The sequence below is a fragment of the Ochotona curzoniae genome, unplaced genomic scaffold (genome assembly GCF_017591425.1).
Source record: "Ochotona curzoniae isolate NIBS_2020 unplaced genomic scaffold, NIBS_Ocur_1.0 scaffold_4701, whole genome shotgun sequence".
In the NCBI taxonomy this organism is placed as follows: domain Eukaryota; kingdom Metazoa; phylum Chordata; class Mammalia; order Lagomorpha; family Ochotonidae; genus Ochotona; species Ochotona curzoniae.
The window spans coordinates 62,065,288-62,079,650 of record NW_024467122.1 but is presented as its reverse complement, the minus strand read 5'-3'; the positions used below and the strand labels follow the sequence as shown (position 1 = coordinate 62,079,650).

General features: G+C 40.3%; 1 protein-coding gene across 12 annotated transcripts in view; it reads right to left on the bottom strand.

The window, feature by feature from the left end:
- The window catches only part of TCF12 (transcription factor 12), a 318,581-nt gene that overhangs the window by 173,669 nt on the left and 130,549 nt on the right, over nucleotides 1–14,363 (bottom strand). For all 12 annotated transcript variants that reach the window (XM_040969724.1, XM_040969726.1, XM_040969731.1 and 9 more), the window contains one exon: nucleotides 10,437–10,539. In XM_040969724.1, the coding sequence (XP_040825658.1) occupies nucleotides 10,437–10,539 (103 nt within the window). The remainder of the gene's footprint in view (nucleotides 1–10,436; nucleotides 10,540–14,363) is intronic.

Here is a 14,363-nt window from a genome sequence, read left to right as displayed (position 1 = left end):
CTGAAATTCTACGCATTTGAACAAAACTGTGTATTTACTGATATTCTTTAAACACATACAGTATTTTTTTTAAAGATTCATTTATTTTTACTGGAAAGTCAGATATACAGAAAAAAGAGAGACAGAGAGGAAGATCTTCCACCCACTGATTCACCCTACAACTGACCACAATGACCAGAGCTGAAACGAAGTGAAGCCAGGAGCTTCTTCCGTGTCTCCAACACAGGTGCAGGGTCCCAAGGCTTTGTGCCATCTTTGACTGCATTTCCAGGCCACAAGCAGGGAGCTGGAGGGGAAATGGGGCCGCCAGGACACAAACTTGCACCCAAATGGGATCTCAGCAAGTGCTAAGTGAGGACTTTAGATACTAGGCTACCACCCTGGGCCCCAGTTTTTGTTTTTGAAGTAATTAAGCACAATGACAGTCTTCTACCCTACTATCAATAGAACTCAGAATATTCTGCTAAGAATTTCTATTCATTTGGCTAGAAACAAATAATCAGAGACTCAAAGAAAAAAAAATTATCATGTCTGTGCTACCTGCTATGAAACTTAAAGTATCAATAAAGATTATTACCGATCACAGAAAATGCACATGGAGATGATGATGAATAACTAGAATGGGCAAACAAAGTAAAGAAGACTCTCCTATTTGAGATCCTAGAGTCAAAGTCTTCAAGGTTGTATAGTCGGGGCAAAGCTGTACCACTGGGATATCATTAGACCAGATAACTGTTTATATAATCTCTGCTTCTTAAAATATTTATTTATTTTTTATTGGAAAAGCAGATTTACAGAGAAAAGGAGAAACAGAGAGAAAACTCCTATACCTGCTGATTTAATCCCCAAATGGCCGCAACTGCAGTAGCTCAGATGATCCAAACTAGGGAGCCAGGAGCTTCTGGGTCTTCCACATTGGTGTAGGGACTCAAAACACTCAGACAACTCTCCACTCCTTTCCCAGGCTACAAGCAGAGTGCTGGATTAGAAGTGGAGCAGTTAGGAAATGAACCAGTGCCCCTGTGAGTTGCTGGTGCATGGAAGCAGACGATTAACCAGCTGAACTATTGCACTGGCCCACTGTGTTTCTTCTTTCTTCATTTTAAAAACTTTATTTTTAATGATGTTTACACAATTGATTAGGGTGGGAAGGGCTGAGGGCTGGGGGAAAGTGGGTGAGACCACTGTTTCAACATTTTCTGTGTTCTTCCTGTATCTGAGAACGGAGAGGGTAGATAAGGGATGAAGCCATACCCAACCTCGCAACCACATCAGTAACCTAGGGATGGGAAAGGGTCACAGGATGCATTCCCGGGATCTGATGTGGGACATGCTCCAAGGGTTCTGCTCAAGCTGTTTCAATAGCTCTATAGTTTTGAAAAACTGATTTTGCCATTCCAAGGATGCTGAAATTGCTCCAAGGTCCACTGGCTGACATAGTGTACCTCAGGGTCTCCATTCACCCAGATATTTGTTTGGCTGGGGTAGTTGAACAATTTGTTCTGTCCTCCATCCTCTGTTACGGTACCAGGTGTCCTCTGCAGGCTTGAATGGACTGCCATAACTTGCATGTGCATCTGGGTATGCCATCCTCTGCTCTATCCAAACCACTGAGAAGGACCAGCTCTGTCACATGTACTCAATGGTCAGACCATTGACCCTACAGTTCTCCCCATGATTGGAGTTCTGAAGCCAGTGGCACAACTGTGGGGGGGGAAGGGGAGCACTAAAGAAACATCATCTGAAGAGATCCCAGACCTGACTTGTGTGTGCGTGCTAATACGGGGTCCGGCTCAATCCTTCACCCACATCAGTCTACACATACATTGGTAGTTGCTATTGCTGGGTCAGTTCTATCTCCAGTCCAGTCTCCTACAGAAACCAATGGGTACTATGACCTAGCCTAATCCTGCCCACCATACACTCAGCCCTCACATACACCAGCAGGACCTGCAGTTTAGTTGGAGCAACCCCCAGTAACTCCCTCTAGCCCTGCCCCTAACCCTGGTTTCTGTGCTTACTAGTATGTAAAGCACACTGCTTCAGTCTGTCCCATGTTCCATTCAGTTCTCATAGATGTCAATGGGTACTGAAGCCTAGATCAACGCAACCTACCCACTATTATTAAGCACACACTCATGCGAGCAGTTACCACTACCAGTCTAGCCAGGCCTACCGCTAGGCCTGGTTATCATGCTCACCAGTGAGAGGTGCCCACAGATTCCCTACTGGGTCCACTCCCAGTCCCACATTTTGTACTCTCCCAGTAGTGGCTGTCTAGCTTGACAGGATTTGCCCCAGTTCCAACACTTGACAGTTGATGCTGCGGCAAAGGCCAACCAGCATATACTCAATCAGGCTTATGCAAGTACCAGCGGATACAGTTGGTTAGCCCAGCCTGGCTTTGCCCCAACCCAGTTCACATAAAGGACAAGTGCTACAGCCCTGCCCAGTCTGGTCTGCCCCCATTCCAGCTCTCACATTTGCTAGTAAGGCTAGTGGTTCAGCAAGAGTCCCCTACAGCCCACCTACCATGCTAGCACTCCTTCTCCCCAGGGCTCATGTGTGCTGGTGGATACTATGCCCAATCTAGCATGGGGACACTTCAACCCAACATTTTCTGGTGGGTGCGACATTTGGGCCTGGCCTACCCCAACCCAAACAGCCCCTAGGTCTAGCCCTTATGTTCTGGTCCAACCTGGCCTGTCCTATATCGTGTTTTGGGTGCTACATAGTGGCCAGGCCTATCCTGCCCCCAGAACTGACCACACACACACCAGTGGGTACCATAACCTGGCCTGTCTTGACTGCTCCCTCCCTGGTCCTGAGCTCACCTGCAGGTACTAAGTCCTAAATGAGAAGTTCCTCAAGCTCCTCCATCAGCCTCTTCCCAGCGGGTTCTTGGGCCAAGCTAACTTAATCCACCTCCTGTCCTGGTCTTGCCCAACTGGTCCACACCCTTCCTAGTTCTTACTGTTGGCGGCTATAACTCAGTCACACCTGGTCCACACCCAAACACAGCTCACATATGGCTCAGCAGAGATATAGAGCTAGCCCAGTCTGTCCTACACTCACCTAGACTCTCACTAGTGCCAGTGGGATCTGAAGCCTAGCCCAGTCTGACACACTCCAGATCCAGTCCACACCCATGCTTAGATACACTGCAGTCATTTCCAGCTCAGATCACCCCACTTCTGGCTCTTGCACTCACCACTAGGAACCACAACTCAGCCAGGGCATAGCTCCCCAACAAGGCCTGTTCCCAGCTACGAAACCTGTGCGGGCCAGTGGTTCCTCTGACCCAGGTTGATGCATCCCACCGTCAGTCTTGGCCTTCATCATCAGATGCTGCAGCCTGACCTGTCCAACTCTCACTGGCAGGTGTTGCAACCTGGACCTGCTCAGTCTGTTCCCATCTCTGGCCCATAGAAACTGGTAGGTGTAATAGCCTAGCCCAGCATGACTCACATTCTAGTCTGCCTCCTGCAAACACCAGTGGGCTAAGGTTGGCCCAGCGCTGCCTGGTCCATCTCCACCAGAACCAACTCACACACTTGCCAATGAGTGGAACTATGTTACCTGGCCTGATCAATTCCAAGGCTTGAACCACATGCTCTCCATCAGGAGCTACAGCCTACCAGGGAGTTTCCCAAATTAACTCACCAGGCCCACTCCTAGACCCAGATCTCACATGTGCCAGCAGGTGCTAGGTTCTTACACAGCAGTCTGCCCTGTCCACCCAGCCTTTGTATGAGGTGATGAATACTGTGGCCCAGCCTGACCCACACCCTATTTAGGTGTGCCTTCAGGTTCTGAAACCTGGACCTGCCCAGCCTTTTCCCAACCTCAGTACCCATGAGTGTCAGAGGGTTCTGTGGTCATTCCTAGCTCAGTCCACTACCCCCAGCTCTTAAGCTAATCAGCAGTATAGCTCCACAGGGTTAGGTCTACATATTCCCCACAGAATCTACCCCTGAATGTGGTTGTCTTCTGTGCTGGTTAGTGTCATGGTCCAGGTTAACATCACCTGTCCACTATTCCGACACTCACTGGGCGGTACTGTGATCTAACCCTGCCAGGCATCCCCCAGTCCTAGGTTCTGTATGGGCCAATGTGAGGTGGTTGGCGGTGTTCCATGCTAACTGGTCCAACTCAGGTGCACTGGTCTGACCTATAAAAGTCCTCCAGTCTCTCCCCTCCAAACTTCTCAGTCTCAGTCCCATCAATTACCTGCAAATACAGTGGGTTTTTATCTTTCAGAGTCCCTTAGAAGTCATTGGTAACCTGCAACACACTCCCTCAGCGGTTCTCCCTCCTCCACATGCCCCTTCCCTTTTCCCTAATCAGTCTACATTCCCTGTGCCCAGGAGAGCATGGGTTCCCCAGCCCAGCCGGGGATTTACTGATCTGGAACTCTTCCTGCCCACCAGGATCCCAAGCTCCTGGCACATGTTCTGGCCTGGGATCTTATCCCTCTACACAACAAAGCACCATACTCGTTCAAGGCTCCCCAGGCAGGGTCCACCAGCACACCAGACCAACATGCTAACCTGGGGTTCTCTCCTCCCCTCCCCTGCCCGGAACCAAGCACCTGAGGAACCAAGCACCTTGCTCCACCTGTCTGGACCTAAGTCCCCATACTCTCACGAGCTGGCCAGCAGCACTGGCACAGGAATCGAATCTGTTTCTTAAAGGGTCCAGACTAGTAAGACTGGTTGTTAAGTGCTATTCCACCATAAACTTTTCCATACTATTTCTGTCTGAATGTGATCTTATTAAGCTCTTCTAAATGTAAGAATTTCTTTGTGTCACTTCACTTATTCCACAATTAATAAGTAGTCCAATTTTTATTTTACTTATCCTTCCCCACTACAGTAGTAAAGTCTGTAAACAGAGATTAAATAACACTTTTATATTCTACCATATAGTATTTTCATAAAGGACACAATAAAAAGATGAATGAGAAACTGAAAGAGCTGGAAGAAAGTATTCAACAACTCAGACTATCTGGTTAATGAGGATATAAGCAGAAATAAAAGGAAGAAGAAATATGAGAGAGCTATATTGTAAAGAAATACAGCAAATGCATAAATGTTCAAATGTGAGAAGCAGAGGAAGTATACAACATAGTAGAAAGGAACTTTGACTTAACTCAAAATCAAAAGGGCCATGATTCTTATTAACTAGTCATTTTATTTTTCTTAGCTTTAGTTTCCTCAAGTGTAATTAGGATTCAACTCTCACTCAATTTTTTCTTGATGTTAACTAAGCAGTTACAGTTGAGAATACAGATCAAAGAATGAAATCATATCCTTTCATAAGACTAGGGTTAAAGCATTCAGAGAGCATGAAGGTTTTATCCTTATCAAACATGGTCAGGTCAGACATTAAGCCATAGTATTTCTTGTAAGCACAACTTCAGCCATTTTCATTATGACATGCAGCAAAAGAATTTTTACCTATACCAAAATTATACATTTTCCAAGGGTATAACTGTATTATGCTTGGATAATCTCTAACTCTACAAGACTTTAATTAATCATAATTTATAACAGCGGAAGCATGAAGCTACTGGAAGTATCAAGAATTTGAGGGCTCGGCACAATAGCGTAATGGTTGCGGTCCTCGCCCTGAACTCGCTAGGGTCCCATGTGGGCGCTGGTTCTAGTCCCAGCAGCTCCATTTCCCATCTAGCTCCCTGCTTGTGGCCTGGGAAGGCAGTCGAGGCAGCCCAAAGCCTTGGGACCCTGCACCCGCATGGCAGACCCAGAAAGAGGTTCCTGGCTCCTGGGTTTTGATTGGCGCAGCACCGGCTGTTGCAGCCACTTGGGGAGTGAATCAGTAAACGGAGGATCTTCCTCTCTGTCTCTCCTCCTCTCTGTACATCTGACTTTGTAATAAAATAAAATAAATACATCTTAAAAAAAATATTTTTTTGAAATTTGGTTGTTTGACACATTTATTTCTACATAGTGGAAAAAAGTGTACTTGAGCTTAATTTTCAAGATAAATCTAAAGGAGCTCTTAATAGATGGAAGTACAGGAAAAGGAAGCTCAGGTTCAGCATGGTGGCTAAGGTCCTCACCTGAACAAACCAGGATTCCATATGGGCGCCAATTCTAATCCCGGCTGCCCCATTATCCATCCAGCTCCTTGCTGTGGCATGGGAAAGCAGTCAAGGACAGCCCAAAGCGTTGGGACTCTGCACCCATGTGGGGGATCCGGAGGAGGCTCCTGGTTCCTAGCTTCAGATCAGCTCAGTTCCAGCCATTGTGGTCACTTGGGGAGTGAATCATTGGATGGAAGATCTTACTATTCTCTTTCTGTCCTTCTCTGTATTTCTGACTTTGCAATAAAAATAAATAGATATTTTTAAAAAAAAGAAAGAAAAAGGAATTTCAACAGTTTCAACTGAAGGATGACTGATTTTTTTTTTTGTAATTTCAATACCTATGAAATTATTCAACAATAATATAGGTAAACAAATAGATTCAACCTATGAAACTAGCTGCCTAGAGTGATATATATATATATATGAATTAACATTGTGATATTTTGCTTTTCATTTTTTCCTTTAAACAATCTGAAATATGCCCTAGTGCATCCCTTAGAAAACAAGTGGCCCCAAATCAACTAATGTTTTAAAAAAATCAAAAGGTTGCTATGAATCTGGGACATAGAGTACTAATCAAACACAAATAAGCCTTTTCTTTTTCTTTTTTCCTTTCTTTTCCTATTTTCTTCTTTTTCCTTTCCTTCACAGCCTTTAACATTCAAAAGCGCAATCTGAATCTCTCAACAGGAAAAGTGTTTTACACTGCTGCACGATTACTTGTCTATGAACTTTCTTTCATGATCATCTCTCAAGATCAGCATTTCCATAAAAATGGTTTAGGAAAACGCTGACCTAGTAAAAACCTGAAACATCAGACTGAAAGGAAAATAGGAATGCAGGGCAGGAGAAAGAAAAGTTTCTTACAACTAAATAAACCTAACAGAAAAAAACATTAAATGGGAGTCTACTTTTGTTTTGCCATGTACTGGAAGTGTAGCCTTTCTGAGGCAAAACAAAAGATATTAAGTATCAGATTATGAAATTCTCGAACTACAGAAGATCTGTGGGAATACCCAGCATTTCAGTTCTGCATTTTTCTGCCTAGACCATTTTTCACTCTTTAAAATATCAACAACCATGTTCTAGTGTCAAAACAGAAACTTCAGAAACGAACACAACTGAAGGTCTCAGCAAAAGGATAACTGAAGGTCTCAGCAAAAGCATAATCTAAGTTGTCCTGACACCTTAAGTCTCCTTATTAGCAACCTTTGATAAACATGAAAGGTTCACTCAACAATCACTTGGGGACAGAAGGTATGTACTCCTGTGAAATAATGTACTCCACATTCAATTAACTGATCCTATTATCACCATATATATGGCTAATTCCAAGAGGCAAATGAAAACAAACTTTATTGAGACTGATGAGGACACCAAGGGTAGAGAAATAGATCCACACTGTAAGAAGCTACGAATAGAAAAAGCTGTTAAGTGACATTACTGGAATTCATTGCTATGATTAAATTTCCTGCACAAAATTCTGGTGCAGAATACTGACCTGTAGGATGCTAATTACATTCTGACATGTCAAAAGATGTGCTCATTTCACTTGAAGCCTAAGAAAAGCTCTCCATTTCATGTCAACAAATCAACAGGCTAATGTGGAATTCATAAAAACACTAACCGATTTAGCATAATAATATTACTTCCTGTATAAAACAATTTTTTAAAATGTAAATGAATATACAAATGCACTTTTAGCAGCAAATTGTTCATTATCAAATCCCTATCAACTCTCTTGTTAGACAAAATTTCTTATTTCTGCAAAGTACAAAATCATTAAACTGTTTGAAAGCTACATTATGAAAGACACTGGCATTTTACAATCCACCATTTCTTCAGGCAAATGTACTTACGGCTGAACATAATACTCAAAATAACAACATTCCCTAGATGTATGATCCCTCCCCCACATAATGGTGTTTTTCTATTTTGACAGCAATGATAAAATATGTTACTGCTTTCCCATTAGCTTTAACTGTTTCTGGGTATTCATCATACACAGCACCACTCTCAGTGCTACCTGTTGTGATGATTAGCTATCAACAATTCCAAATACTACTAATACTGCCACAGACATCACCGCAGAGCTTAACAATTTAGGCTTTCAGTCTGAAATTCTCTTCAATTACTAGACAGCCAGAAAAGCTAATCTATTCAATGTAACCCTACCTACCATCATAAACCCACAGATTCAGACATCTGAAAGTTCAATTACTTCAGCTCACATCAAGATGAATTGACTGCTGCAGCATGGAACTGCACTACAATTTAATAAAGATTCATTTCCAAAGCCAAGTTATTGTCATGCAGACTGCTGAAAGAAGCTCTTATACTGAGGAATCTCATTTGATACTGCCAATGACCTGTGAATTCCTTTTGAGAAAATGTACATCTTGATTTCAGGATTATTTTTCCCTTCCTTATGTCTAAATGCACACGAAGACAAAATTTACAGTGAAATTGTACAAACTATACAAACAAGGTAATTCAGATGAAGGAAGATTTCATTTGAACCATGAGGAGATCAACCTGTTAATAAAGCAGTTACTGTAAAGATACTGATTTTAAACAGAGCGCAGGCAATTATTAAAGTACTTCAGTAATTACCTTACAACAGAAGAAACCAGCATGCACATGCTCCTAACTGCTTCAACTGCGATGTCACCTCAGAGTGAATCGCGGGAATGTTCTCGGTCAACAACCACTCAGAACAAGTGCCTGACAAGCATACTCTTAGAATTCATTCTATTCCCTCACTTGTCCCCTGCCACCCCACCAGTTTAGTAGTTATCTTGGCTCAAAGCTGTACTAACCTGCGCAAGAGTCATCTCCATAAGTGAGCAAAAAGAGTAATGCCTGGTTTCTCACAGTTCAGTTACAGCCTGAATTTTTAAAAAGCGTAGCTCAATCTGACAAAAGCACTAACTTTAACTTAACAATTAGCCAAATTAAATGTTACTTGAGTAAAATTAAAATACTAAAGGAAATTATTTACAAAGTCTTAATGTATTCTAATTTGATGGTAAACTTAACAAAATTACTTAAAAATACATTGCAATTTTTCCTGAGTCAAGTAATTATTTTGTTCTAAATTTAACTGAGTTTAGTTAGAGATGCTAATGTATGAAATACTATGATTTTCATCTGTACTTATGTTGAGACAAATTGTAATTCTTATTCTTCTGTCATACCCAATGACATTTTCAAAGACAGTTCTGCCTGTAAACTGTCTACCGCCTTAGGCAAAATCCACACTAGAATAGCAGACTGTCTCCACAACGCTAGAGGATAAAGGAAACAAAGACTGTGTAAAGCAAAATCATTTATACAGAAATTGCAGACTACCAGGATTTTGGATTTGAGTAATCCACTTAGATTAGCATGGCTGTGTCTTAAAAGGACAATTCTAGATCACAATATAGGTCATGTCCTTAAGAAAAAAAATAACTAATGAAATCAATGTCAATTACACAAACCTTCCATATTTACATGAAGCCAATGAAATCAGTAAGACCGATTAAATAAAGCTTTTGTCACGTGCTCAGCTCTAGCATAAGCAAGAATAAAATATAATATCATAAAACATAGACATATCTGAATCAGGATATTGTAAAATAGTTACTTTAAAGACAACAACAAAAGAATGGCACTTATGCTGGAACAAAAAGAAGGGTTTATCATTTCAGAATGAAAAACTTTAAACTGATTTGAGGAAGAGATGGGGGAAAAGAAGAAAGCAGAATAACTTTAAACTTAATCAAAAACATAAAAGTCAGGTTTATGTGATAAAATCACACCCTTCAAAATAAAACTTGGCTTTTGTAGACTAAAATTTTGTCAATCTCCAAAATAAACCCATTAACTGGAAGGAAATTCGACAACATCTACACATACTATTACATGTTAATAAAGTGGGATCAAAAGAAATAATATATCTTTATTGTATAAAAGTAGCATTTATCTAAAATCAATACTGTTAGTTTTTAAATTGTCACATACAAATATCAGCAAAAACAGTAATCACAAAATCCCATAAAAGAATGCCTATTAGCTCAAACAATCAAACAAAAAGGAATGGTTTAGTTCACCAAAATATTACCAATAATGACATTATCAACAATCATGTTATAACAAAAGGCCCCAAATTTCTGGACACTTGCACTTTCAATTAGATCTGAAAAAATTAAACACTCATACGCCCATAAAAAGTTAGGAGATTTCTTCTACATACTTACATATCCTTTCTGGAAAAGGGGATTAAAAATGTCTCTGACCAAAGAGGCTTTGAGAAGACTATTTGCAGAGAATCACCACTTACCCATCAGATTTGAGTTCATGAAAGGTGTTGGGGACAAGCCTTCGTGGGCCCCTAAACGACTGTCATTCAAGTGATCACTGTAATGAGGGCTGTCTGTAAAACCCTAAGGGGGAGGAAAAAGACCAGAGTATTAAAAGAGATTATTGGCATACCTGTTAATTGAGCCGAACAGCACACCTCTAATATACAGACATACAAATGGTCATTCTGAATTAACTTCACTGTTCAACATCTGAAAAATTGAAAAGAAATGTTCCTTTGATTCCTTTCAAGGTTTCAAAGTAAGGAAGAATTTTTTTCACCACTCTTCAAAAAAAAAAAAAAAAAGCATTTTAAAGAAAGGGGGGGGGAAGAAAAAACATGCCTACCCACAACCCCAATGTTTTCAAAGTATCCATGCTTTTGATGTGAGGATGATCTATAAAAATTTTTTTTAATTGCAAAATCAGCTTTAACATCTCCTCTTACCCAAAAGGACTATTTTATGAATCATTAAAACAGATTAGCGTAAAATAAGAAAAACGTCTGAGCTAGAATAAACTAGTGAAGTGTATCTCTATGCTGTCTTTTTTTTTTTACTTCTAAATACTAAAAAGTGTTATTTCATTAAAATCTTAATCTAAAATTCGAAAAAATAATTTGCAGTCAATATGATGGAAATTAATCATTTTCTAAGTATTAAACATTTAAGAGAAGTCTGTTTATACTCTTTTTAACAAATGATATTATTATACAACAATCATACTTCTCTTAATCCAAATAACAAAATCCAAGAACAAAATAGAAACTCAGTCATGTAGGAAAAGAAAAACCAAAAAAGAGCTAATTTAGATTAAGAGTTTGGAAAATGAAACCACAAATACCATGCAAACAAAGTAACAATTACAATGCTTTTGCTTATACTTTAAACACTCACTGTTCTTATAAAAGCAGAAGGAGAATGAGAAAAACAAAATTTACCAGCAAAGTCAAAATTCTGTGGGTTACAACTGTTCTGGTTCTCAGATTCTAAGTACCGTATCACTTAAAAATCATACTTTTTCTAATTAAGTTTTCCACCCTTATTTAACTAAAACTTGAGGGGGAACCATTTTTTTCTACCAATTTATAACTATCAGAGTAAAGACCACAGAATCTTAAAAGGTTCAACTGAAAGAGAACACTGCCCTGGCCCACAAGCACCAGAAACCATTCAGAGATCCCAAGGAACTATTAAAAAAAAAAAATCATCAATCATTGAATAGTCTTTGTGACTCAGGCTGCAGGCTAATATTCAAGAAGACATTAATGGGGCTGAAACAGGCCTCAGCATCTTTGCAGGCATGCTGTCAATTCAACCACAGAGCTAGGAACCCCACACTAAGTAACTGTCAAATCATTCCAATTGCTTATGGATGCAAGTCACAACTATTCCATTTTAAAACTAATCTTCTGAGAATGCGAATTCTCATATGAATCTATTCCATTTTTATCTACTTTAGAATCAGTGGTACACATATGCTAAGACATTCAAGAAGAATCCAGGTGACATTTACAACTTCATTATGTTCACAAGGGTATCCCCCGGTAATCACTACCATGGTCCTGTTTGTCACACAACAGAAGCTTTCTACAAAACAGGAAGGATCCTAGTACAGCTCACTTCACAAAGTTTATTTTTACGCATGAAACATGGCTGAAATATTAAATCACACTCCATTGCCTCACATAATCTTACACAGACCTCACATAAACCACACATTACACTATTCACTAGTCAGTGCATGATCAAAACAAGATATAAAAAAACCCTATCAAATATTCACTGTAAAATGGCTTACCATCACAAAACATAATTTCTACAATAACACAAACTAAAACATACTAATACATAATACACACTAATACACAATTCACACTACAACTGAATCTTGAAAGATAACCAAACATGATTTAGCATGCTCTTAGTTTTCATGATTTTTAAAAATAAGTTATTTAAAAGTAAGTTTTAATTGAAGGAGCAAGACAAAGAACAAACAAATCTACTTTCCGCTTCATTCCTCAAATGTCCACAGTGGCTCAAGTTATACCAGGCTGAAATCAGGATCCAGAAACTGCACCTGGGCACTTCACATGGGTAACAGGGACTTAAGTACTTTAGCATCACGTGCTGTCTCTTAGAGGGCGTATCACTGCAGAAGAGGTGGGGATCTGCATCCACACATTGGATGTAGGATACAAATGTCTTAACTGCTAGCTCAGTTCAAACACCTGGCTCTTTAATATCTCTCTCTCGTTTACTTATTTTATTTGAAAGTCATGACCAGAAAAAGAAAGGAGAGACAGAAAGATCTTCCACCCACTGCTTCACTCCCCCACATGGCTGCAACATTATGAGATGGCATTGCTGGTCAAAAGCTGAGACCAGGAGATTGTTCTGAGCGTCCCACATGTGTGCAAGGGTCCAACAAGTCTTTCCCAGGTTATTAGCAGGCAGCTGATTGAAAACGGAGCAGGAAGGTTTCTGGAGAAGGGTTAGCATGAAACACCACCGCATCAGCCCCCTCTCTGTTCTTAAAGTACACTAAAAAGAAAATTCTTTACAACCATAAAATTCTTTACAACCATAAAAATGTAAAATAACAAAGTTGTAGTCTGAAATACATATACCAGTATGCAAATACATCTAAGTTTTAGGTACAAGATTATTTATTTTGGGCCTGGTGGCGTGGCCTAGTGGCGAAAGTCCTCGCTTTGAACTGGGATTAGAACCAGTGCCAGGATCCCATTTGGGCACTGGTTCTAATCCCGGCAGCTCCACTTCCCATCCAGCTCCCTGCTTGTGGCCTGGGAAAGCAGTTGAGGACGGTACAAAGACTTGGGACTCTGCACCTGCATGGGAGACCTGGAAGAAGTTCCTGGTTCCTGTATATCTGACTTTGCAATAAAAATAAATAAATCTTAAAAAACAAAAAGATTTATTTTTGTCAAATATTATTACAATTTATTCACCTTGTAAATTATAGACTATTCAGCATGCTACGCTCATTTTCTTTTGTCTTCAGATTCATCCTCAGAGAACACAATTATTTAACTGTTAACCACAGAACCATAATAATAAACTGTACTCTATCAATGTGTTCCCACATACTGCAGGACATAGTGTAAAATCTGCTACATGATTATTTCCCAGTCATAGAGACTCCTCAGAAAATCTATTTACAAAATCTAAGATTGTCACAGGTCACCACAGAGGGGGAGACTATAACTCTCTTCATCACATACACGCAATATTTGGATACAGATTTCAATATTTATTCAGATTATGCTATAACTACATATCAATGATCAGTAAGCCTTGATAAAAACTAGAAATTTATGGGTGGGTGGTAATTTGGTCCTGTCATTTTAACAATGGGTTGTTCATTGATTTAGTCTTCTGTTGTAAATTTTTTTTAAAAACTTGAAATGTAAATGCCTTCCACACCTCAGAGACTCATTGATCACATTTTTAAAACACCACAGCTAAAAAAGGGAGGAAGGAATAAACTCTTTATTTTTAAAGATTTATTTATTTATTGGAAAGTCAGATATACAGAGAGGAGGAGAGACAGAGAGAAGATCTTCTGTATAATGATTCACTCCCCAAGTGCGCGCAACGGCCGATGCTATGCCAATCCGAAGCCAGGAACCAGGAACTTCTTCCGGGTGTACCACATGGGTGCAAGGTCCCAAAGTTTTGGGCCGTCCTCAACTGCTTTCCCAGGCCACAAGCAGGGAGCTGGAAGGGAAGTGGAGCTGCTGGGATTAGAACCGGCACCCCTATGGGATTCCGGCACATTCAAGGCGAGGACTGTAGTTGCTAGGCCACATTGCCGGGCCCAGGAATAAACTCTTGATCCACAGATGTGGACTGGTACCAGGGGAAAGAAAAACGAAACTGGACTT